Source organism: Apis cerana, linkage group LG3, assembly GCF_029169275.1.
Source record: "Apis cerana isolate GH-2021 linkage group LG3, AcerK_1.0, whole genome shotgun sequence".
NCBI lineage: Eukaryota > Metazoa > Arthropoda > Insecta > Hymenoptera > Apidae > Apis > Apis cerana.
Window position 1 is genome coordinate 3,790,082 of NC_083854.1, and position 27,421 is coordinate 3,817,502.

General features: G+C 36.9%; 1 protein-coding gene across 9 annotated transcripts in view; it reads right to left on the reverse strand.

Annotated features, from left to right (window-relative positions):
* Positions 1 to 2,451: 2,451 nt before the first annotated feature.
* Positions 2,452 to 27,421, reverse strand: part of LOC107995718 (uncharacterized) — a 166,591-nt gene continuing 141,621 nt past the window's right edge. For all 9 annotated transcript variants that reach the window (XM_062072240.1, XM_062072239.1, XM_062072242.1 and 6 more), the window contains 8 exons: positions 26,130 to 26,230; positions 25,727 to 25,982; positions 25,400 to 25,570; positions 24,288 to 24,409; positions 20,442 to 20,649; positions 18,464 to 18,678; positions 17,357 to 17,565; positions 2,452 to 17,189 (listed from right to left, as the gene is read on the reverse strand). In XM_062072240.1, coding sequence (XP_061928224.1) covers positions 16,994 to 17,189; positions 17,357 to 17,565; positions 18,464 to 18,678; positions 20,442 to 20,649; positions 24,288 to 24,409; positions 25,400 to 25,570; positions 25,727 to 25,982; positions 26,130 to 26,230 — 1,478 coding nt within the window. In that variant the 3' untranslated portion in view covers positions 2,452 to 16,993. The remainder of the gene's footprint in view (positions 17,190 to 17,356; positions 17,566 to 18,463; positions 18,679 to 20,441; positions 20,650 to 24,287; positions 24,410 to 25,399; positions 25,571 to 25,726; positions 25,983 to 26,129; positions 26,231 to 27,421) is intronic.

Consider the following 27,421-nt stretch of genomic DNA (forward strand, 5'->3'; position numbering starts at 1 on the left):
CATGTTTTTGGAATCATTTTAGTTTAATTCTCAATTAAATTTATTAATTCAGCTTAAAATAAGATGTTAGAAATGATTAGAATGAAACTAAATTTCAATATATAAAATTACAAATAAAAATGAAATGAAAAGAAATAAAACAAATATTATGTTACAGATTATTTTTTATACAATATGATATACTGAATTTTATACATTATTATATTTGTATATGAGAAGTATAAACAAGGAGAGCAAATATTAAAAAAGGATAGAGATAGGATAAAAATTTGAGAATCAGCGCCATCTCTTGAGTGGCGTAAATGAAACTAAATAGATAAGGAGAGTAAATAACAAGACAAGGATAGAGATTTTAAAATAAGAATTGATCGTTGGCGCCATCTCTTGAGTATTTTTAAAAAGATATGTATGTTCAAAAGATGATGGTTTGGATAACTTTTATATTAAATTAATTATAATAATCTATTCTTATTTCATATTTTTAATCGGAATATTTTTGTGACTTTAATTTATAAAAATTTACAAATATACAATTGAAATATAATATATTATGTTTTAATTTTCGCGCGACTGAAGTGAATAGAGAAGCATATTTCTCTAGCCAATCAGAAAGTCGCTAAGATTTAATAGCGAAACGAATCAGCGCGCAGCATAGTGCGCATGAGTCTACAGTTGAAAAGCGTGGTGACAGGTCGTGTTTCGCCGGCAGAGGTACGTAATTACGTTCAATTTTTATTAATACACTATTATATTGTGATTATTACGTTTAATTATATATTATTAAGCTATATCTAATCAATATGTGTTCGTTTAATCATTATTATACCAGAATTGAATATTTTTGTACAGATTATCGTTTGATTGAAGCTTCGATGGCGGGATGGCTTTGAAAGTTTTTGCACACATCATCAAAATTAAGAAATAATCCAACGATTTTCATGCAAATATGGTAAGATTTTATTTATTTTATTATTTATCATATAGTTATCATAAATTTCTTTAGTCTTTTTATTCACAAAGGTGGAAATGCGTAGTTATAATCTATTCACACATACATATTCCATACACATATATATCTCCTATATATTTATTTCCTAAATGCGTCTATTCGTCGTACGTTCAACTCGTGTGTTATTTCTGTATTTGTTTTGATTTTACGGTTAGTGCCTCAAGGCTGAAAACATTTCTTATTCAGCCTTTCCAGGAAATTGACGGTCGCGTTAATGCCACGCTCGACACGTTTCGACTTGTGTATATCGAATTGTATATATCCCCTCTCCATTTGTAACTCGATACATCGGTCATTTTATTGTCGAATTCGTGACGATTAAACGCTTTGTGTTGTGCGTAATATAACTATTTTATAATATTTATTTAGTAGTTATTCTTATTTTTTATACCATTATTATTTTATTATTACGTATTTGTTTAATTATTTATTAAATATTATTATAATTGTTTAAGAAATATTTTTTTCGTATATTTAATCATTAGTTAATTTATGATCAAATATAATCAATTATTTCGTATTATTAGCTTTAAAAATAAGATTTGAGCTATTAGCTTATTATTTTATTTTATGATATTATACATTTATTGTAAAAATTTGTTTTTTTTTGTGCAGATAAATAGCTGATTGCTGTAATTAGTTTAGGCGGGAAAAAGGATTTCAATATGGATGCCATGATGACAGAAAGACAAGATAGATTCTCTCAAAGTAAGTACTTTTATGATTCCTTTTTATTGAATTATTAGTTATATAATTATTCTTTATAATTTGCTATGTATTATTTGTAAATTATCTTACAAATTTTTAAAATATTTTTAACACGATGTAAATAAAGTATTATTAATTCTAATAATGAAAATTTATAACATAATTTTATTAAAAATAATAAATATTCGATAAGAAAATAAAATATGAAAATATATTTCGTGGTGATAGGTAATATTTTCGTTTTAGTTTGTAAAATTAGGAAGTTTTTATTTTTTACAAATTTTTATTTTTTAATTTAATACGCGTGTTTAGATCATAGCTTGTTAGATGGCGTAAGATGTTTTTTAAGGTTAAGAACAAGTGACACAAAATTCCATTAGATGTCAGGACTATTCTATTTCTCGTTTCGATTCTTTTCCCATTTATGGTAATAGTAGAAATAGTGATTATCGCTTTTTTTAATGAAATAAATAATCGGTAATTCAGATTCGCGATTCGAATTATATTATCCATTGAATAATTGGAATGTAAATAATAATTATTATTAAAATTAGATCTTATAAAAAGTTATTAAAAACCTTTTTATATTTGACTTTTTGTGTGTGTGCGTGTGTGCATATATATATATATATATATATATATATATATATATATATATGATGAATTCACTTGAATTTTTAAGTGAATTCATTAATCTTTATATTTTGAATGTCGAAAAATAATTAAAAAACGTATTGGTATTATAACATCATTTTTATTAGATTTAAATTGAAATTGGTTATAAATTATGGTGATGAATACTAGGACTAGGACAAATGGTTCTCGCTGCTCTGCTCTGTATACTCAATTTTTATATTGCGTATAGTTGGTGAAGGATAAACATGATCATCTGTAATTCTTTCCTGTTTTTTTTCTCTTTCAAGATACACATATGCATATCACGCGTGTTATCTTACCGCTTTCTTCATTCATTTTTTTTTTTTATTTTGTTAAATGCATATGCGTCTCATTTTCATTTTCCCAAGTTTTTTCTGTGTATTTCGTAACACAATTGTAATAATGCCTGTTTGATGATTACATCAAGTTCCAGCATATTCATATGCATAAGAAATGCAGTACAAGAGATATTTTTCACTTATGATTCGAAAAACGTAATATTAGAAATCCTTACGCGTAGATTTACGTAGATTTTATACAAAAATCAGCATTATTTAATAATGCTGTCTCGTAGAAAATAAAATATATAAGAAAATCGAAAAGCTACATTTGAATTATCGCGGCAAATTGATATTGCTGCTCGTACATATGCGCATATGCACTGCGCAAGTACGTGTCACGTGATCAATCGTTCAGTTGCACAAAATTTTCATTCATTATGCATTTCTTATACTTTTGAATCACTCGAGCTTGACGTATCATTTAAATCGGTAATCCTACGGACAAGAAACAAATAAATTCTGTGGACAGTGCTCCCTAGTGGTATCTTCAATCCCATAATATATTTACGAATCGAAAAACGCAATCGAAAAAGGATTTGTCCCTTCTCTAATTGTAAGTTGCCAGCAACTCTTTAATACCAGCGCTAGAGCTCTGCCCACGGTACAATGTCCGTGATAGTTCTTAAAAGTAGCTCGTTTCGAGCAACTTCAAAGACTCAACCGGTTTCTTGTAAACGCTCGAAACGCTTTATTAGTCGATTCAAAGAAATAAAAATCCTTTTTATCCTGACTGAAAACACAAAATTGTTTCGAGCGAATTTAGATAGAATTCGGTTGCGAGACACAGTCAATAAAGAAACGCGACGTTATCGTTGATAATTCGTCTGTCTCGCGATGCGGCTCGAGAAATAATAAAATGATCTCACTTTAATTTAATTACTCTTTATTATATTATTCGCTTCAAAGAATAAAGTGATGGGTGATTGGGTGGTAGCAACTTTATTTAAATAAGTGAATAATTTAAAAAAAAAAGAAAAAAGAAATTATTGCTAGAAATTCGCAAGTGTAATATTTTAATTCGGAATAAAAGTAAATGCATCGCGAAGCAGAAGAATAACAATAAAATACAATAAAATCCGTAAACGCGCATAAACGCTTCGTAAAAAAAAATCAACGAAGAGTCTCTCTACACCGAATCGCCATCGTTTACTGACTCTGCGTCGCCGACATGGCAGTGATTACAGCGATAGATCGAAAGTCGATTGTTTTGCGACTATACGAGCTCAAGCTTAGCGCGTCTCTCGCGGACGTTGTTTCACGCCACGGGAGACATTCCAACTAGTAATTGAGACTAATGAACCGTTCTCCTCGTCGACACTCAACGTCGACTGATTAAACGCGAACTCGATTCTCGAATGAAGAGAATCGAACCGCTTTAACAGTCACGTTCCGCCACAAAGATCGTTTCCGATTTATTCGTTCCAATTCCAGCGCGATAAACGCGGTAGAGATAGCATTCAATTGGTCGAATCGAAACGAACGATACATCGAAATCGAAGTGCGTGGCCTGCGCTCGAATTGGAACGCGGTTTCACTTACACGTGTGCTATCTATTTTACTCAAAGCGAATTTACCGAAGAAACATTTGCGCCACGTGCCGTTTTTCATTTTACACGATTCCTGTTTTAAGCTTAACTCCGTTCAACTCGAAATTTCCCTTCCGAATCGTGGTCACAAATTGTGAATCGAGATGTGACAACAGGCATCCGGTACGCGTTTCCTCGCATAGCTGGACAATGTGCATAGAAAATGAAACGAACACGACGTGAACAAAGAGCACAAGAACGAAGACTTGAAACACGTCATATTTCGATCGAAATATAATTCGCATATAATCGCGGCTCGCGTGTATACGTATAAAGAAATCATTGCATCATTGCAAAAGTCGCTATCGCGCCTAGTCGTATTTATTTCTATCGACTGAAGTTGGCTGCTCTCGCCGAGATCGATTCCTCGCCGGTTCGATTTGTTAGACGTATATCGATATCGAGCACGCATTTCGAACACAATTCAATTCGCATCGATTTTTTATTGCAAAGTTAAAACGTTTATATATATTTCAATCGTTTATTCATTCTTTGCCTCTAACGAATCAATCGAGTGCGTTGCAAATGGCGCCAACAAACGTGGAATTACGTTTCCATTGCAATAGCGGCCTTTGCAATTTTACAATTTTTCTTTTCTCAGAAGATAATAATACCGCATCCCCGTATCGGTGTACATCCGATATACGTGTGTATCGTGTATTTATACATATACATACATATATATATATATATATATATATGTATATATTGTATGTATGTGTGTATCACATTGCTATTCAACAATTTGCACAGCACAGCCAGCGACGCCATCTATTTATGTACATTCTTGTCCATATTTTGATCCGGCACCACATTGTCGATATTTAATTTCTTTTTTTTTTGTTTTTTTTTTTTCTTTTCTTTTTTCTAACACCACTTTTTAACACCAGTTCGAGGAAGAACTACGTTACGATAAATCTCTCTCTCATTCTCTCTGTCTCTGTCTCTCTGTCTCTCTCTCTCTCTCTCTCTCTCTCTCTCTCTCTCTCTCTCTCTCTCTCTCTCTCTCTCTCTCTCTCTCTCTCTCTCTCTCTTTCTCTCGATCAACAACTTTCACGACAATCTTCTCGCTTATTCTTTTTTTGTCTTCACCCTTTCTTTAACGATTATTATATAATAAATTACAAAGCGAACATCTCGAGTATGCAACAGCGCGTTTTAGTCACTAATAAATGTTATGATGGCCGTGCACAATCTGAGCTTGTATAATTATTATACAATGCAACAGTAACGAACGAATAGCTCTTTAAAAATCCGAACTTTAACAAATTTTTCTATAAAATTTTCCTCTCGAAACAATTTCTCTTTTTCTCTCTTTCTATCTCTCTCTTTCTCTTTCTTTTTTTTTCTTTTTATTTTGTTATTAAAATTGACCATTGCAGCGCGACGATGGCCATCATTGGATTCGCGAAGGGAATCCTTAACAATATTAATCCTTCGACGAATAAATAAAAAATTGTTGTCCAATTATTATTATATCTACAACAATTTATTTAAATTATTTCAATTAATAATTATTTGTACAAGATCAAATTGTGCTCGGTAGAATGGTAACATTTGCTTTGAGCAAAAGGCCGTTCGCGTTCTTGAATTTAAACCGGATATTCTTGCTTCAATCGCAATTCCTCTCGATTATATTTGTTGTAAATTCAAGAAAGCGTACGAACGTTTTCAAAGTTTTTCGAAGCTGCACAGTCTCGTCGTAATATCAACTGTGCTTGAAGAGCATCGGTAACATTTAGGGGCCCAAGTTCGCTATAAACTTCTTCTAAACACGTGCGAGCGTTTTCGCACATTCGCAGCCTTCGATTTGTCAAATCGAACAACACAACGATTTCAAATATTATTGGTCAGATTCGACTTTTCTCCGTAAATTCATTCATATTACAAAAAAATAAATTCGAACGGGAATAAAAATTAAATAAATCGAATATTCTAATAATACGGGGGGAACAATTGAAAAGAAAGTATCTCTTATAACTTTTTTTTACATTTCTTTACATCGATGAAAGAATTCTTAAATTAATACAAGATCGATCGAGACGAAACGGACTGAACTAAAAATAAAACGAACGTGTTTTTATTTATACCTATATTTTATATATATATATATATATATTTTATATATATATATAAAGAAGAAAATAATTAAAATCCATTGATGAATTAGTCGAAAAGAATTAAAACTAGATTTATTTACAAATTAAATAAATCGAGAAACATTTGTATCTACATAACAAGCTTCAAAGAAAGATTCGATTAACCAATTATCACAAATGAAGTTGATTGCCCGCGATAATGTTTTCTGCGATGCGCAACGTCAAAGAAAAAAAAAAGAAAGAAATCTTGCAAAAATAGTTACTCGATTTACTTAAGGAGGAGAAAGACAGAGAATGTAGGAAGAAATTGTACGCTAATCGAAATCGATTTATTCGATTCAACTGTCGATATATCGCATACGCTCGCACGCGCATCAACTCTCACCGAGCGCACACGCACACGCACACGCCTCGAAAGAACGGGTGAGGGGGGAGGGAAATATGAAGGCGATAACAGGATATTCGGTGCTTCTTCTCACGCCCTAAATGGGCATCGGAGATCATCGATAATCTAGATCGACGTCTCCATTATTTATATTAAACTCTCGCAAAACTTTACCTTCAAAGGGAACAATTTTCTTCTTAGTCGATTCCTCGAAATTTCGAATATTTTTCTTTTTTTTTATTTTCAATCGATTTAATTTAGAGGAGATGCTCGTAAAATCGAGGATTTTTTTTTTCGTTTATCGAAGATGGCGTTACGCGTGACACGCGTAAGGAGTAGTCCTCGTCGTAAGGGAAGAAGAGATATTTATAAATCGAAAGGAGACGTTGATTTTATTTCTTCTCCCCGAAAGATGAGAATCAATCGTGCAAAGATCCCTTCCACGATTCTTGAAATCCTTCTAGAAAAATGAAAAACAGGTGGAAGAAATCGTTATACGTATGTTCAACGCCCGCCACACGATCGGCCATCTTGAATAAAGAGGCGAAACAATGTCAGTTCTCGGAACCGATTTTGGGATCGTTCGATTCGCAAGAAAGGAATTTTGTTCAATGCGAAGCATCGTTTTTTTTTTTAATATCCATTCTCGAATCTTTCTTTCTTCAATTGAGATCAATCTTCGGCAACGAGAAGAAATCGCATCTGCGACGAAGAAGCGGATATGAAGGAAGAAAGAAGGCGATTTCTTTTTACGACGTTAGGAATTTCAAGAAATTTCCAAGAGAATAATAATATCGAGAGAAATCTTGATGAAATTCGTGAGAAAGAGAAGGAAGGAAAAAGAAAAAAGGAAATGACGAGCAAGAGATAAGAAAAACGAAAGAAACCGGCGTTAAACGATGATAATGATGTTGATCTCGCGACGATGAGGATCGATAAAGGACCGTGAGAACGACGATGCTGACGGTAATAATATTATTAATAATAATGCGATATGATATAATATAATAATTATAATAATAATAATATTAATAATTAATAATAATAGTTCTTATAGTTTATTATCAATTACGATTATTTAACGATTATCCGTAAAATCAAAACGTGTAACTCTTTCTCTTTTTTTCACTTACTCACTCACTCACTCATTCATTCATTCACTCACTCTGTCTCTCTCTTTTCGTATATATGTATATTTATATATATATATATATATAACGATCTTTAATTTCCTCCTAAAATTGAGGCGCGGAGGGGGGTGGAAGGAATATTATAGGTGTAGGTCTATCCTTTGATCGGGATAACAGGTATAATACTATTAATTAATTAATATCATTTCATAGTAATAATAATGATAATAATAATAATAATAATAATAATAATTGTAATAATGATAGGGTAAAATGGTATTAATGTACATATATAATAATATATATGTATATATCCCGTACGATTTCATGATGCTATGTACAATTCGCAGTCTCGAAATATTTTTTTCTTTTCTTATCTTTTCTTTCTTCTTTTTTTTTCTTTTTTTCTTTTTTTTTTCTCCTCACGAAGATTGATAGATCGAATGGATGACGATGCAACAGAGTGAATATGTCTATGCGGTATACGTATGTGTATAATAATATGTACATGCGTGCATGGATGTACTGCTCTATAAAGTGCAAGTGATAATCAATGTGCGAACGATTGACATTATAGCGCGTGTTCGTGTGCTCTTCATTCGCATGTGTGTGTATATATAACGTATATACATGTACAAACATATGTATATACTTATATATACGGATATAATATGCGTATATATATATATATAAAGTTATATAATATAACTTCTTTTTTATTTCATGATTGATTTCTTTCTTTCTTTCTCTTCTTCTTTAGCACACATTCATACTCGATTATTATTTGTAATTTTTCATTCGGTTTATTTCTCTCTGTTATTTTTTTTTCCTTTTTTTTTCTTTGCTTTTAATAATAATAATTTGGGGATCCACGGCGGCATTAATTAGTGGAACACTTTTTGGCATTTTTTATTTTTTTTCTTTTTTTATTTTTTGTTAGTCCCACGGTGCTTGTTCCTTCTCTCTTTTTCTTTCTCTCTCTCACACACACACATACACATACATTCTTTTCATTCATAAATAGTTCAATTTCTTCTCTTCAATAAGAAACGCCCTCTTTCGCTCTTCTCTCCTTCAATGGCATGCTGCTGTGTGTTTGTACATGCATTTTATTCCTTTCCTTTCCTGTTGCTGCTGTCACTGGCATATTGTACGCGCGAATGATGTTCATCGATTCATAGACGCATCTTCTCTCTAGTTTTTCTCTCTCTATTTTTTTTAATTTCTCCCTCCTTTCTTTTCCTTCCTTCCCTTTGTTGTTTGTCGAGATCCTCGCGTCGTGCACGAGCAATAGAAGTGCTTCTAAAAGTTATAAAACTTCGATCAGAGGTAGGTGCATCGAAGCAGGGGGTTGAAACAACGATTTCGTTCGTCGAAACGCTCGGCTCGAAGGATAATATATTATATGAGGACACGTTATTTATTATAACACATGCTCTCTTCTTAATTCACACTTAAAGCACTACGTTACATCGTCTCTAATTACATCCTCCATGTCCATCGTGCCTCTCCCTCTTTAATCCAAATAAACCTTTTCCTTTTTTTTTTGGAAACACGCGTTTAAAAAGTTTAGAAAGTTTCTAAATTTAAAATTTGAAAGAAATTCGTATCGAGTCCGCGTGTCGAACCATTCTCTATACAAATAAACGTCTCGCTCCAGACGATCCCGAAACGCTTTCAATCCTTCCTTCTCGCCGTTTCACCCTCCACTCGTCAGTCTCTTCATCTTATTTTCTTTTTTTCGAGTTCTCCCTTCTATCCTTTCCTTCCTTTCTCTCCAAATCTACACCTTCCCTCTCCGGCTCGCTCCCCTCTCTCGTATACGCGTGTAAAACGTGCCTGTGCGTGTGAGTGTACACGCATTATTCGCATCCCTTGAACTCGACTTGGCACAAACAACAGAGTCTTTGTAAAAAAAAGGCACTATTTTTGTAAAGCGAAACATTCACGCGTTATATCACGTCTCGTCGCCCTCGAGATCTCCATCCTCGCCACCCCTCCCTCCACCCCCTGTTTTTTCTTCCGCGAGACGCGTGGAAAAGGGGAGACGCCGCCTCTCTATTGCGAAATCAGCTCGAGGATACGTTGGATATATTATCCTCCTTTCGTTTTAATATTTTTCTTTTTTTTTTTGTAGATATATCTTGTGCGTGCTTTCGTCGATTTGTGAGGAATTATTGGAATACAAGAATACAATGAGAATTGGTATAGATCTGTTGAAGATGAAAATTTTCTTCATCTTCAATTGGCGTTGGTTAATTTTTGATATCGAAACGAACGATATAATAACGATTTCTCAAAAAGTATTCTTCTCTTCTTCCTCGACGTGGATGAAAGTTAAGTTTCGCGCATTTTTAAAATCCTCCCCTTTTCGAAATTCCTCTCCGTTCCGTTCCGTATCATCATCGACCATTCCGTTCACTCGTGATTTCGAAGAAGAAGCCAGGGCTAGGAGAAACGTGAAAAATATCGTCGGGAGAGAGTTTGGCTGTGTTAATTCTATTACGAATCCCTCGTGTCTCGAGGGAGGCGGTGTTAGTTATTCCATCCTTTCTTGATTAAAATATCCTCTCCAATTTTCCTTTTTTTTTTTTTTTTCAAATTTCTACCCGTCCTTTAACGAAAAGTCGAAAAAGTCTCGTAAATACAGATTCGTGTAGATTTTCTTCGACTCTGTTGCGTCGTTCGACAAGAAGGACGTGAACGAACGAGATGAAGTAAAGATATTTCATAATGTAAGTTATTTTTGAAACCCTGATGGATGGAATATTTTAACGAAAGGGGGGGGCAAGTGTCATATTCGAGATAATTACACAGTCAGTACAGGATCTTGCAAAGGGTGCAAAAACGCGAGATTATAAACACGAAAAAACCTTCCCCCCCCTCTCCCGGTCCCTCGTAGGCGGTGTTGGTAATTGGTTCACATTCAACATGTAGTATAAAAAGTTTTTCTTTCAGTCTTATTGTAGTTCTTTTTTTTTTTTTCTTTTTTTTTTCTTTCTTTCTTTAGTGCAAAAAGCATTAGCGCGTGTATAATTCCCCGAACCCGAGGATCGCGAATGAATCGAACTATAAATCGTCTAACGAGTTTTCACGGGAAATTGTTTCGACGATCGGTTTATCGTTTCCCTTCGAAAGATGTATAGATATTATAAAAAGTGTCGGCCCTCTCCGCGTCTCTTGTTCCTCTCGGATTCAAAATGGATTATAAATATCAGAAGGAATGTGAGTGTATCAAGTATCAAGAATTTCGTTCTCGATTCTGATTCTGAAAGACTGATTTGTATATCTCTCGACACGATAGTTTTTATTATTAACAGTCTAGGAAAATGGTGGAAAAAACGACGATTCGCGTGAGAATTATTTATTTTCGGTTTTAATTATTTACAAAAAGACACCATCCTTTCGACGATTTTTTTTTTTTTAAAGATCGTTCGTCGTTCTTGTGAATAGCGAAGCGATTTCATTCGTTCGTTGAAAAAGTTATCAACAAAATCGAACAAACAAATCCTTTTCCACGGACAATTGACGATCTTGAATCAAATAACGGGTTTGAGTGAATTTTCGTTCGATATTTTATCCGTGGTTTAAATTAAATTAATTAATATAATCAACATAAATCGATCGACGAAGACATCCAGGCTTAAGGTTTCGTTTAACAAGTAAAATCTTCGCGATATCCTTTGACAGTTTAAGAAAATCACTAGAACGGTGTCTTTTTCCAAACGTATATTTCCGCGTCGATCGTTCAACAAGTATTTTGCTTTTCCACCGCAAAAAGGGGGTTACTTTGTTGTAAACGTATACAAATTTCGGGACGCTGTGTATCTATGTGTGTATGTGTATATATATATATATAATACGAGTATCAAAATTTTGAGAACATTCCTCTCCCTTCCTCTCGTCTGTATCCCCTCCCCTATCTTATTCTTCGCCGGAATCGAAGGCGAAAGAAAGAAAAAAACAGAAACGGTAGAAAGTACTGTGCACTCTCCATCTTATTCCTCTTTCTTCGCCCACATTCTGAGGCCGCGATCTCTCCACGTCCTAGAATAACCCGTCCACGAAAGAGTCGTTTTACTACTGACCGAAGTAGAGAAAGCAGCGTCGGTACGGACGATCGAGTAAACGGTCAAATGGAACGGAATAGAAAAGAACGTTTGTTCCATCGGGCGAGAAGGGAAATCATCTTCTCTCCTAGGAAAAGGTTTTTCTTTTCTCTTCAAACAGGCGGAAGAGAAAACGGCGTGTCCCGTTTTATTCGCTCGCTCGCTCGCTCGGTAACAATGGCGAGTAAAAAGTCGAGGACGATTCACGAGGATGCGAGGGAAAAAGTGTTTTTCTTGCGATGAATTTTCCCTCGAAGATTTTCTTTCTTTTTTTTTGCCTTAGTTTCCTTCTTTCCAACGTTTCTCACGATTGCCCGAATGCTTGTTTTGCCGTCCGATTTTTATATATATATCTCCTTGAAGAATAAAGTTCGAATGAACGCAGAAATCGGTTGTATCGGAGAAGTTTCGATGAATTTTATTATGCATATATATATTTGCGCGGAATTATTGTATATAATTTATTGCATCATTTTGATATTGATATCGATTTAATGTAGATATATCTAGAAAGACGTTTTATTACAAAAAATTACATTAGATTCTCTGAATCGAGAGAAATACAATTTTCCAACACAATTTGTATCTTGATTCTACAAGATTATATTGGAGTGTATCATTGCTCGCTTACGTGCACGATGATATTGGGATATTTTTTCCTTTTTTCATCTGTCTCAAATAATTGGAAAAATAAATCTCAGAGGGACATTTTCTTTTCCCCTCGAAAAGGTTTCTTTCCGTTTAGAAAAGACTAACTAACCGGATACAAAGCGATGGATGAAATTGAAAATAAATTCTCGGTAAAATCGTAACGAACAATGATAAAAAGCGTTGGGAAAGAAGAAAACCGTGGGTGCGACCGCGCAAAAAAAAAAAAAAACTAGCGAATCGTTCTGGTGAACGACTTTCGAACGTTGAACGGATCCTTCCACTCTTTTCCTAACCGGTGTGCGCAGCTCTTCCTTTCTCTCTTTTTCCTCGCACTCTCTCCACAGCTTTCTCGACACTTTTACACCTTCATTCTCTCCCCCTCTTTCACTCTCATTCTCCCCCTCATCCTCCTCCATTCACTCTCCCCCGTAATCTCTCCGATCTAAACGAAAGAAAAAAGAAAAAAGAAAAATCGGTTTAAGTAGAAAAAAGAAAGCGTTAAGATTGGATAAAATCGATTAGAGACATTGACACAGCCAAATCTTTGTTTTTAAAAAAACGTCTCTTTGCTTCACCTTCCCCCCTGCCCCGTGTTATTTGTCCCCCCTATCTTCCGATCCCTTCCTTTTGAAGCCTATTTTTTTTTTCGTCAACCTTCGTTCCATCCACCCACCCACCCACCCTCTGTCGGTCGAACACTTGAACCAACTTGAACACTTGGTGGATATATTGCGTTTGTGCGTGCGCCGGACGAATCCCATTGCGCGACCCCGCGAGTCGAGGATCGTTCGATCTTCGCCACCTTTCGCCTGTTCTTTCTTCCGATTCATTTCCTATAGATTTGTTCTATTTTAATTTCTCACGATGCGACAGTTTCTTCACGGTGGCGGGATCGAGCGAGGATATGCAAGATCGTTGGTCGCGCGATGGTTTCCCAAAATTCGTTCCAATTCGGATGGGAAAGGTAAAATGATAAAAACGTGCAAACGGTTCGCCGAGTCGTCCGGTTCGTCGCACATAATCGAAACGTAACTCGTTTGGCCGACTAAGAAAGACACACAGCGTTTCCTCTCGATCGATCCTCGCGTCAATCATTCTAACTATATTTTTTCAATTGTCCTATTATTTAACGAACATTGGCTCTCCACAGATTTCTGTAGGTATTCTCTACTGTGTGTGTGTGTGTGTGTGTTTGTGTGTGTGTATGAACGTGAGTTTTTACTTTTGGGAAAGAAAAGATTTTCAATCTCGATTCATCTCCTTTTAACTATAGAGTTACAATTACACTTCTCTCTCTCTCTCTCTCTCTCTCTCTCTCTCTCTCTCTCTCTCTCTCTCTCTCTCTCTCTCTCTCTCTCTTCCTTTTCTTTTTTTTTTATTCGAATATGATATCGATTTTTGGATCGTTTTGTAAAAAAAAATCTCTGAGTGGAAATCATACATGGTTTTTATTTTTTATCGTATCGTTTTCCTTTGTTTTTTCTCTCCGTTCTGTCGGTGCACGAATAAGATTAAAGGAAAAAGAAAAAAAAAAGAGAAAAGAAAAACGTCGTGTGCCTCCTCGTTCAGTCCGTGGTTCGTATGTACATATACGATAATAATAATTAGAATAATAATAAAAATAATAATTATGATAGTTATAATAATAAAAGTAATATTAATAGTAGTAATAATTATTATAGTTTATATATAATTTTCGTATATATACGTGTATATATATATAGAATTTCTATGTACACAAAGTAGCCAATGAATTTGTTACACCGCTCGATTAAATGTCTCAATTGGATCCCCATAACGTGTCAAGCTTTTTTTTAAAAAAAAAAAAAAAAAAAGAAAACATCACATAGATCTACGCCAGATTCCAACAACATTCTTAATTTAATTCACTTTAATTTATTTCCATATTTTTTCCGAGCATTTTTTTTTTCTTCTTTTTCTTTATTTCGAACTATTTTTATTCGTTAATATTCGCCTAATATATACACGGCACGCGTGTAACGCAAACAATTAACCGCTATAAAACTTCTGATTTCTCCTCTCCTCCTTAAAATTCATCACAAATTCGTCCAAACTCGTAATATCTTTCCCAAGAAAAGAATTTTTTTTTTCCCCCCCCATTTTCGCTATGCACACGTATGCCCTTCTCGTCACACTTCCTCCTCCTTTTTGTTTTTTTATCGCTTTCCTCTTTCTACAAATCGATCGAAAATTGGCAGCCTATGTTTATATATGTATGTATGTATGTATATGTATATATGCGTATATGAACGGTCGACTCTGTCTCTTTCTTTCTCACGTACCAGCACACATTCTCTCTCTCTCTCTCTCCCTCTCTCTCTCTCTCTCTCTCTCTCTCCCTCTCTCTCTCTCTCGCTCGCTCGATATAATCCCTCAACGCTGCTTTTACAGCGTCCAATAATAAAAAGTACTAAGTGGTAGAAGATGTAATTATCATAATCCATAGAATTAGCAGCAGCTCGTCCACCTTACCATCTAGGGGTGAGATATTATCGTCTTGGTAGCAAGGTAGAATCATGTTTCAGCGGTAATAAAAAGTAGAAAGTAAAACGTGGATAGTCGCTAAGAACGATTAAAAAAAGTTTCTTCTTATTTTCTTATTTTCCTATTATTCTTCTCCCCCCTTTTTCCCCCCCTCATACCTTTTCACGCCTTTGCGTTTGCACACTGAAGATTGAAGTGAATTCGACACTATATAGTATATAGAGGTTTTCATTTCTCTCTCCTCGAAGTTTCTCACTTTATTTTATTTTTTATATTTCTTCTCATCTTCGTCTTCTTCGGTTCAGAGTATCACGTGGTAAGAAAAGATTCGTCGTCGTAAAAATGTGTCTCGATCTATGTTCGCGATCTCTTTCGGTCGATTTTTTTTTTCTTTTATTCTTCCAAAAAATGAGAAAATTAAAAAAAAAAGAGAGAAAAAGAACAAAGAAACAGCTCTCTCTCTCTCTCTCTCTCTCACATCATTTCCACGCACGCTCGATCCCATTCACTCACGAGTATCATCATGTACACGTACACACTTTAAAACACAAAATACACGTGTATCTTTGCTCTATCGTATTATATATATATACCCTTGTTTCCGCGAGAAAAATTAAAAAGAAAAGAGTCTCCCTCCTCGTTCACTCACTCGTCCATGCATTCTCCCATGCCATTATGTTCATCTTACTCCACGTGACAGAGTGATATATATATATATATATATCTCTATCTACCTATCTATTTATCTATCTATATATATATATAAAATCTCTACGTGTACAATCTTATATATATAGTCATCGCCAAGTCTCTCGGTGACGCGAGTTTTCCTCCCTTTCTCTCTCTCTCTCTCTCTCTCTCTCTCTCTCTCTCTCTCTCTCTCTCTCTCTCTCTCTCTCTCTCATGGCCAATCGCTAGCGGAAACGAGCGCAAAAAACTCCCCAAAATTCCTCGCTCCTTGTCAACCCCTCCGGCTCTCGTTTATAACCCCTCGTTTCGCTTAGGTCGCTGATTTCTTTTCTTTTCTCCTTTCTTCTTTTCTTTTCTCCCTGTCTGTCTGAGGTATATATTCTATATTTCTGCGTGTATGATGTATGCGGTGTACAATTATATAATAAAAAATAGTAGTAGTCCTAGCTCGGTAATTAAGATATCAAAGAGTGGAGTATATTAGCCAGGTGGTCGTGAAAAGACGAATCCAAGAATTCATCCCAAGAAATTCGCGCGTTCCTCCCTCCCCCCTCCCCTCCCCTCCCCCTTCACTCGTGCATGCGAGGATATAAATAGAATAGCGACTCCGTTTTCGTTATCGACGAGATATAAGAGTGTAATCCTTTGATCGAACGGTTGTCCTTAAACACCCCCAGATTGGATTCGATGATATTCATCAATTCACCCCCTCCCTCTTCTCGAATCGAATCGTGGATGATCAAAAAAAGAAAAAAAAAGAAGAAGAAAAAGGTGCCTCGACTAACGTTTGTTAGGATTATCTTTTCATTACCACCCCCGAATTCCGCGTGTCAATCCTGGAAAAATAAATATCTCGGTTTCGAGTTTCTCTCTCTCTCTCTCTCTCTCCCTCTCTCTCCCTCTCTCTCTCTCTCTGCCTCTATATATATATATATATATATATCTCGATCGATGCACACGAAACGAAGGGTGAAACGGAAGCTCGACGACGAAATCACGACGTTGACGAGGTTCCCGTTAGCGCGGCGAGGCCGTGACGACGTCCGTCGATCGCGGCCGATCCACCAGTATCGTACGGTGGATCGTGGCGGCAGTGGAAAGGCGGTTCTCATCGCGCGCCGTTTCACTTGGGCACGCGATAGTAGCGCAACACCAGGTAGCCCAGGGTGCGGAATATGACGAGGAACGCCAGGAGGACGGCCGTGTTCGCCCAGAGTGGAAGACCGGAACCCCTTGCGCCTCCCTGGCTCTCGAGGATCGCCGAAACAGGTATCGTCGTGGCGTTCCTGCATTCCTGGAACTTGCTTGGCTGCGAGCATCTGCGGGAATTATCCAAGGAGGACGTTGCCGTGTCGATAAGTTAGGAAATGGAAAATTAATTCGAAAATTCGCGACGCGATTTCTTCGATCGAGGGTTGGGGTTAGGATCGAACAGCGAACGAGAGGGGGAAGTAACTTTTGTCAAAAATTCACTGGTGTTGCTTACGTGATCGGTTCGCCAACGCCGAATTCCAGGATTTGCATGTTCTGATAGGCGTAGTGCACCATACTCGCGTATCTTGCCCATGCCAACCACGGTGGGACAGCTGTCGCCAAATAACCGCCGAGCAATTGCGTGGCGAGAGTGTAAAGCGCGGACGCTGTTATGCTAACCTGCAGGTCCAAACAGCATGCCCCAACGAAGAATCCCACGCTCTGCGAACAAAGAGAACGTTCCCGATTTGATTTCTGACGATCGAGTATCGAATCGAATCACATTGGTCAATTTTGTCAATCGAAGAGAATGAAAATCGGATGATTCGTTTGAATTTCGTTTCAAATTCTGATAAATCGTCAAGGATCGTTCCTCGATTAAACGTGTCTGATCATATATCATTGGATAATAATATAGTTTCGCGACGGAGAGAAGGTTGCGGTTCTCTCGATAACGCGTCATTTAAATTTGGTCGCGGTTGAACTTTAATCGGGAATCGATTCGATTTCGCGGCATTAAACACGGCCACGCGTTGTGAAACGCGTCGAGTTACTCATTTCCGTCAATAGGTAGGTGGTTTTGAAAGTAAATCGTGGCCGCCTTTCGTGTCACAACGCGATTATAATACCGTAGCCCGTGGGTGGACAGTGTCGAGGGCTGGGTCGATCGTCGAAGGAACGACTGCGTTAAAAAGGAAACCGTGAAATTCCTGCCCCGTTCCCCTAAAGAAATTGTTGTTTCTAATTTTCCATTTCACAAATCAAGTTCGGATCTATCTCTAAAGAGGAATAATTTACTCGATCAATTAAATATAAATTGGCACGATAATAGGTTCGTTTGTTTAACGCGATTCTTTTATTATTAAATCAATCTCGAACGCGCATCGGCAAGAGGCGTGGCATATTACTCCATTGATTAATTTTCGAAATAAAAAAGAAGGGGGAGGGAGGAGGATCGCCGTGCGCGTTCAATCAGCGGAACCAGTTTATACGTTACAGCTAAGAAAAGAAAAACGAAAAGAAATCTCGCGGATGGATGTCCTTGGATCCGAACCATTCTTTCGTCCGATCTTACCGACCGATCGAAAGGTAACTTGGGGGTAGAGGAGGAGGGGTGTACCTGTGCGACGATGGTGTTGAGTAAGAGAAACGCCAGCAGGGTGACAAAAACTGCCGGACTGTGGAAGCCCAACATCGGGTAACTGATGATATGGTAGACAGCGGGCAACGTGATCGTAAGCGGCAACTCGCCGACCATTTTCGCCAAGTAATAGGCCGAGAGCCGATACGATCCTGAAAGCCGCTCCTTGTTGATCACCTCGCGTTCCGGAGGAACTGGAACAAAAATTTCGTTTTCGTTTCATTGATTCGTCGATACACCAAGTTTTGTCATTTTTCTCATCGAGCAATTGTACGTAGATTGCGATAGATGGCGATTAATCGAATTTGTCGGGCGAAAGTTGGAACGAGATGCTTCGAAGCGTGGAAGAGATTCCTTTTCCGGAGAATGCGATTTTTATATCGATTTTTCGTGAAACGTTCTTCGAAAAAAGAGATTATAAAGGGGATAATATGAGTATTAGACCTTGATACACGAATGTATCGAGGTCCCCAGTTTAATTGCCGGTCGAGGAGGCCTAAACGAAGTATCGTAAGACAAGAGATTAAAGCTCGTATTAAATGTCGAGGTAATTATCATCGTTTAAAATCGAAACTCTCCATAAGATAAATAAAACTTCTTTGTAACATTTTTGTAACTCGTAAAATAATTCGAAAGAAAAAAGAAAGAGAGAGAAAGAAATTATAAGAAAATGAAAAGTTTTATAGACACATATAATATATAGAAGAGGTTCAACCTTCCAGTTGCAATTGATATCTTTGGAGGAGGGATAAAAAATAAAAAAAAGTCGAGATGAACGACTGAGAGATAGAAGGGAGAGGAGGACGCTAAAATCAGTTTTTACAGCTCTCTCTCTCTCTCTCGTCTCATTCTCAAGTTCGTTTTTAGTGTCTAGCCGCAGCCATTTCACTTTCTACCGGGGTATAAGGGACAATGACTGTAAAACGGCGAACGTATGGCGAGCCTAGCCCCGTGACCATGTCTATGGTCCAAGTTATGCGCCTCCTAAATTATCTACTGCCTATTAACTTTTCAATTTTATCGCTTAACCTTATCCTTTGTCCGTTTGTCACCTGAATTCTTCGCTCGTTTCTTTTTCTCGCGATTGTTCCCCCCCTGCGTTTTAATTAGGTGAAACAACTTTTACGACGTGTAATCTCGACACATCGCTTTTATTACGATCTCTCGCGATAATACTGTTGTAACCTGGACTATAGATATACGGATGTTGGATGATCTATGGTGATTTTTATGGAAAATTAAATTCTTCTCTTTTTTAACAATTCGTTAACACAATCCATTAACTCTAAAAGGGAGTTTCGAGTTTTGTCCATTTCTTTTTCGCCGGCGAATTTCTAACTCGTTCTATACAGTCTGATTCCCCGTCTGAGATTCGTCACGGTCGTTTCGAGCTTGGAGCAACAGTCGACAAAAGGGCCTCAATTGCCGTGCCGGATTGTAAGTGGGTCACGGCACGACCTACATACTAACGTCTTGATTGACCGTTCCTCTGGTCCTTTGCAAATCTTTGCAATAAAAAAAAACGCGCGTTCGGCTGAATGGCCGATTCAGAGCGTCACGTCGTCGTCCCTCAATTAACCAATCTACCTCATATCTGAGACTCTACGTGTCTCTTGCGCAACCACGTGCACAACGTGGCGTGCCCACCACTACCTGGCAAACTTTGGACCTCCTTTTCCCGTCCACCAATTTTCTTGTTCGGTGCGTTGTAAAAAAAAAAAAAAAAGAAGAGAAATTTGACATTTTAACGAGAGAAGTTTAAAAAAAAAATCTCAAGAAGAAATCCAGTAGTTAATAAGATTATAATTGTGTGCACGAATGCAGAATAAGAATGGGAATAAAGATAGAAATGATTGATAGCATTTTCGCGGAATAAAATTTTTCTTCAAATTTTAAAATTAAATTAAATGTGGGACAGAAAATAAGAGAGGAGGGGAGGGAGAAAAAAGATACTTACAACTGGAGAGTGCGCCGAAGTGTGCGAACAGCATCCAGTACGTGGTGCTGAAGAACATCCATCCTTGGATGTCGTGAAGTGCCGCTTCGGTTCTGGGAAGTCTTAGCCACAACAGTCCAGCAAGCAGGCCGAGAGCTATCGTTTGAAGCCAGTTGAGACGAGACAGCATCCGAGGCCGTGCCTCTTGAAAGTTTCTTTCTGATAATACCTAAAATCAGCCAAGGATAAATTCGTTTTAATTAATCACTCGATATTACTTTCCCATCCGAAATTCTTCGATTCCCCGATTATTCCGAAGGAATTCCTTATTAATATTTATCATCAAAGTTAACAAGGATTTCAATCGTATATTTCAAGGCGATTAATAAATAAAATTTTCCTTGAGGAGTGTGAATCTTTAATAAATTCCAAAACAAAAAAGAAAGAAGGGAGAAGAAAAATTAATAATAATAAAAGTCGCTCACTGGAATATAACTGGAACAAGTAAATGCAACAAGTAAATTTTCATTGGATACATTGGAAATATCAAAGTTCACAATCTTAATCCCTGTTTGGCAGTCAAGGATCAAACAATTTTAAAAAATCATTATTATTATATCCGCGATACAAAAATTCTCTCGAAATTAAAATTATCACATTTTATCCTGTATCTTATCTCGCATCCTCTTGAAGAAGAATTATTATTTAAAAAATTCAAGTACTAAGATATAATATTCAGCGTGGCCAAATTCGACAAAAAAAAAATTTCTTCGGCTTCGAAATGTCAAGGGAACAAGATCATTCTAGATATCGCGGCGGTATGATGAGGTATTATCTTAAAAATTGAAGGAGGAGTTGTAAGGTTGAAAGAGATACTACGGCTTGATTATTAATCGGCGTGCTCGCTATAACGCTGCCCCCGTGCTCGACAATGTCACAATGCAAGGTTGCTCGGTACACCTCTTTGGTGCAGTTCAATTATATCAAGCGGCCGTGAGGAAATAGAACGCAAAGTTTCACAATGCTGGTTTCGAAGGCCTCTTTAAACTGCAACTATATTACGCTGCTTAACCATGCGACCACGGTTCGATATCATTAATCGCTCAATCATTAACCGAGCGATCCATAGATCCGACTGGCGTGACTGCAGATTCGCCAAGAAATTCTAATCTTGGACTCTCGTTCAACGATCCTGTGACTCTTCTTTTAATTTTTTTAAAACTTGAATATTAACTCGGCTGAATATTATAAATTGCAGATTATTTTTATCTCATATAAAATCAAAAGCATTCTCGTTTTTTGAATTTCAACGCGAGTTGAAGAAGAAGAAATCGAGTATCGAAATAAATCGGAATAAAAAAAAATTATTCGATTTCAAAATTCCAATTCCATTCTTCCCACAATTTTTGGGTGAAATGAAAACTTTCGCCGTCGTGGACGAAGCGAAGTGGAGAAAAAAAAAACTCGAGGAATAGTTGAATCTGGTAAAAGTGATGCAAGTGGCGAGATGCGTTAGCACAAAGCATGCCACAATCAACAGGCATACCGGTCGTTGTAATTATCCGGATATGGCGAATCGTGTAAACGCGGCCTAGTTCTCTTTTCTGCGTGGCGCGTTCCTCTTTAAACCGAGAGCTCTCTTTCTTTCATCTCTTCCCTCCACGAAATCGCGCCCTTTTTTTATCCCAGTTTAGGGATGAATTCGTGGAGGATAAGAGAAGAAGATGGAAAATCTCGACTTGATGGCGATTCATTGTGATATTTGATTTCAGTTGAGCGAAGGAATTTCTCGAAAATTGTGAAAATCATGAAGCGAAGAATTCGATCGAAGTTGGAAAATTTTCGAGATGGATAGGAGATTGATCGAATTCTTTTTTTATTGGAGGAAGAATGTAATTTGAAGTTGATTTTTTCCTTTGGATTTCTTGATTCTCGATTTTAAGGAAGAGCGAGATTTGATATTTCATGTCAAAATTTAATTTCGCGAAAAATAACTTATTGAATCGATGAGTCCTCTTTCTCAATTTCATTTTCATTATCATTTTGATGGAAATGAGTACTCTTTCGTATTGGGAAATTTTTCCTAGAGATCGATTTTCTTGCTCGATCCTGATAATTTTGATATAGAATCGTTGCTGATATTAATCGAGATCGATCGATTTAAGATTTATCGAGTTTCGTTTAATTAATCGAATAAATTCCTTCGATATATCTTGCTCTCACGAGAATGTACAATTTATTGATTTAATAAATTAATGTACGCAAGATATTTTAAATTGATTTTGATAAATTGTCTGATTCTAATGATTTAAGAAGTTGCTTCTCATTTTCTTCCATTCCGCGAAATAAAATGAAATCGCAACTTGTTGCTGTCTTATCCAATTCTGTTATCTGCTCTGCGAAACTTGTACCGCGGTGCTCGTTCTGTTTGCTTATTTCACTTTTCAAAAGGAATACCCCCGAAGCTTTGTTCCTTATCTGAAACCAGTTTCAGAAACTTGTACACTCATGATTTATGATAAACAATGGCGAACACCCATCTCACTCGCGATCCTTTTCGAATTTCAATCATTTTTTAATTACACGTCTTTCGTAATTCAAACCTCATTCAGACTCGCGTCTGAAAAACTCAGATTAAAATTAACAGAGATCACAACTGGGAGACAAAAGATAATATAATAACCAAGCGAGCGACGCGAGAGAATTATTCGAATTATTCTTTTGAGAGAGGAAGATTTCATTTCATCCCAGAAAAATGAAGCGAAATAAAGAAGGGAAGCAAAGGAAAGGGCGTCGCACCTAGCTAAATATAAAAGACTGGCTACGAATTTTAAAATCGAATCTCGAATCCCGATTTCATTTCCATTATCCATTTCCCTCCTTGTTTTATATATCTCTTTCTCTGCATACCGTTCATCTGAATTTTCATATTGCCGTTTGCATGCTCTATTAAGCGCGCAATGCGATCGAACTTTTTGATCTCTCCTTCGATCCAGCCGCTTCTCTCTTGTGCAGGCCAATTCGAAACCGAGGCGTTGTTTCCCGAGGAGATCGACGCGGTTGCCCTACATAATTTCCAACCGCTGTTCACTTGGTGGAATGTGGCCGTGTGACGACGGCCATTTTTCGCTTCAACGTGAAAATTTCTCTTCTTATTCTTATTCCTCTCGTTGTTGCCTTCTCCCATCCAATGGAAATTTATCTCCTTTATCCTCTTTCGTGTCTCGCGTTTTATTTCAAAGCCGCTTGCATCGTTTTTTTTTTTTTATGGAGATATATTATACTCACTTTGGATAGGAATTTCTTTTTTTTACTCGAAATTTACTTTCGTTTCATTTAAGATCTATCAATAAGGTATATATATATGTACATCTCATTCGCGTTTGATCTTTTCCTAAACGTTGTTTGTTGCTCGAATGCTGTAGAGAGACGAGTGGAAAGGGAAAATATTCAAAATGGCGCGAGAAGGGAAGTGAAATCGGAAAGTTAACGAGAAGCGGAGCATCGTGCGGGACGATCTCGTGACGATTCTGTTTTCAATTGCTAAAACTGACGTCACTACTTCTCGGCAAATAACGGAACCGAGTCCGGTTCATCCCGTTCCTTTAACGAAAAATGCTTCTTCTTTTCTTCGTTATGCGCATTCGAGTCGAGCGATCTTCAATGTCTTTCCTTCCAATTCGTCTCACAATTTCATCTCAATTTCATTCGAGAAGCATAATAATATTTTAAACAGAGTAACAAGATTCGATTGAATTTTCTTTGGAAGGATTCATTAATTTTCTCCTTTCTAATCTCTTGTTCGAGGGAATTAATTAATCTGAACAAACATTCTCCAGCGGAAACGTTTGGAAAATGAATACTCACTTTGAATTGCGACCAGAAACTGGTGGGCCACTGCCAGGTATAGTCATCGTCCGCAGAACTGGCGCTGCTGCTGGCATGGCTTTGCGTGTCTAACCACAGCGTGCGACCTTCGTCCTCTTTCACTGTAAATCATCGACACGATAAAATGAATGTTGTGGAGGAGGAGAAGGAGGAACCTCCCCAACTTTTTCGAATTTCATTATTATTATTATCATCTCGAAACTCAACACTCGAAAACTACGAAGAGAATAAAGAATCGCGAAAGAGGATATATCCGTTGTATTAAAAGAAAATAATCCTTTAATTAAATTCCTTGACAGGTTAATTTCATTCATTAGAAACACGAATTTCGAATTTAGAAAATCTTTGATCGAGAAATTTGTCGTCGAAAGCGGTTTGTAAAAACGGAAGAATCGAGCGATCACGATCGAGAGGAATAAAACGTGAAAAAACGTGCGATCCATCTCGTGTCGGCCATGTTTTCTCCTCGACGTTTTATCCTCTTCTCCCCCCTCCTCATCGTTCGATCGACCTTTGCACGCGAAGGGGAAGGTGGAGGGAAAAAACGAGAAGAATCATCCCTTCCCTCTCCCTCTCCTCCCCTCCTCCAGCGAAAAATCCCCGTGTTATTGCTCGACGAGTCCATTTATAAACCGTTAATCAATCGACGCCTGGAGGAAACGATTACGTTAACGGCTACAAATGATTCGCATTCATTCGGATCGTGAGATCTGAAGCTTCAATAGCGCCACGAATTCTAGAATAATCGAAAGATAATTTTCGAGTTTGATTTTCGTGTTATGCGTACGTCACGTGTCTGCGGATTTTTTTTTTTTTTTAAATGAGCAATTCTTTGAACGATTCGAATTAAAGATCCATGATTTATTTATGAAAAAAGAAGATGATTTCCCAACGATCGAACTCGATCGATATAATATCTCGAAACGAGGAAAGAAAGAAAGGGAAGAAACAAGCGCTCGCAGACACGTTGACCCAGAAACACCAGAGAGATCCCCCGGAGTTTTTTAAGCGGTTGAACCGGAACCGCAACTAAACTCCAGCTCGATATATCCGCGATACATAGACACCCTTGGCGTCACACTGTGCAATACCGTTGTGGCTTATGTGGTGCTCGTGATAATGGATCAGATGGTCGCAGAGCGGATGTTGGCTTGGATTGTAGTCCGGGCGAAGTTCCGGCGGGCAGTCAGGTCCCTGTCTCGCGTTCCTCGCCGCTGCAACGATGCGCTCCCGAACCTCTTCTGGCCCCTTTATTTGCTCCACTGTTAAGGGCGAGGAGGCGAAAGGAGGTGAGTTTTTATTTCGATGATTCGATCGTTATTTTTCTTTTTTTTTTTTGAAATTTTTCACATATACGATTGGACAGAGAAGATATTTTTAAATTTTCCCGCGAGCGGATTATTATTGAGGTTACTCACGTATAAAATCAGCGGGGTTGTAGTGGGGGAGCAGGGTGAGTCCTATCGTGGAGAAAAACCTGCCGATATTTGCCGTGAGGCCGTAATACGCGACTTGGCCACGGCTCAGCAGCAGGATCTTGCTGAAACTGTGGAACATCCTCGAGCTGGGTTGATGCACTGTTATCACTATGCTCTTCCCCTCTTGTTCCGCGTATTTCTTCAGCCGTGAAATCAACGCCTGTGCCGAATGGGAGTCCAACCCGCTCGTTGGTTCCTGGTTATCGTTCCAATTTATATAATATCTTTCATCTCGAACAAATATCAGGATTAAATTCGAAAATTTGTTATTCTAATTCCTCTACAAATAGACACTGGTTCAACATTTTATAAGATATTGTTCGTGACGTTTGGAGAAACTTACGTCGAGCAACATAAGCGAAGGATTGGTAAGCAACTCGCAGGCTATGCTCGTCCTTTTCTTCTCGCCACCGGAGAGTCCTCGTTTCGTGTAATCTCCGATAACTGAAAAAAATAATAATGATAATCTTATTAGAATAGAATATTAAATAATTTTTTTTTATAAAAATTGAAAAACGAAATGTTCAACGCTTTTCCGCAAGGAGGACCGACGGGTTTCGAATCTATTCAAGAGGGAAAATTGTCGAGAGTATCCTCTTGAAAATTGTTTTCTTTCAACAGTGGACATTGCATTGAGAATGAAAGTCGTTCTTGAACGGCCAAGTTTTGAATGCATTGTTCACTTGAAAAGAGCAACTCTTGATAAGTTTCATTCTTAAATAGATTAATTAATTTGTGCCCGCTTTCGTGAGTCCTTTGGGTGGTGGCGTACCCACGGACCTGAGCCAGACACGAAATAAAATAAATTGATCGACGAAATATTTGGAGATTTTTGGAATAATCGTTTACAAAATCATTATTCAAAAATTTTTCGATCGATTCCCCTCGAAATATCTCGCGTATAATAAATAATATATTTAAAATTGCAAATTTTATATTTTTAATTTGATTGATTTATTAATTTCGATTATTTCATTTTCTTTAAAAATATGAAAGAAATGTATTTTTATTATTAAAGAGAATAAAAAATTGGAAATTACTTTCAACAATTATATTCATCGAATTAAAGAAATGGTTTTAATAAATCGATCCAATTAGTCCGTATTTTCCAAAATATGTTAAATTAAGAAGAAGATCGAAAAGAGAAACACAAAATTCCTCCTCATTTAACAATATTTCCTCAACTTCCATCGATTTCTCTCGTCGAAATTAATCGAAACTAGATATGAATTCATCGATTAATACGGAATGAATGAAAATTCTCTCTCCGATTGAAATGTAAAATTGTATTTGTCTCGCGTTTTGTCGAACTCGAAAACGGTTCGAGATTGGATTAAGTACGCGACAAACCTGTGGCATCCTTGTACAAAGAAAGAAAAAAAAAAGGAAAAAGATTTCGATTGATAGAACTAATTAATGATGAAACACGTAGGTCAAACCTCCTCTTCCCCGTCAAAATGAAAGGAAAAAACAAAGAAAAAAGATAAACGGAGAAAAATGATTTTTCGTATGCATACAACGTTATATGAAACGTTGGATTGGTATCCAATAAAAGCATTATTCTCGTTATCGGAGATCGCTTTGCACCTTTCACTTTTTCATTGATTCAGTAATTTGGGATGGAAAATGAAAAAA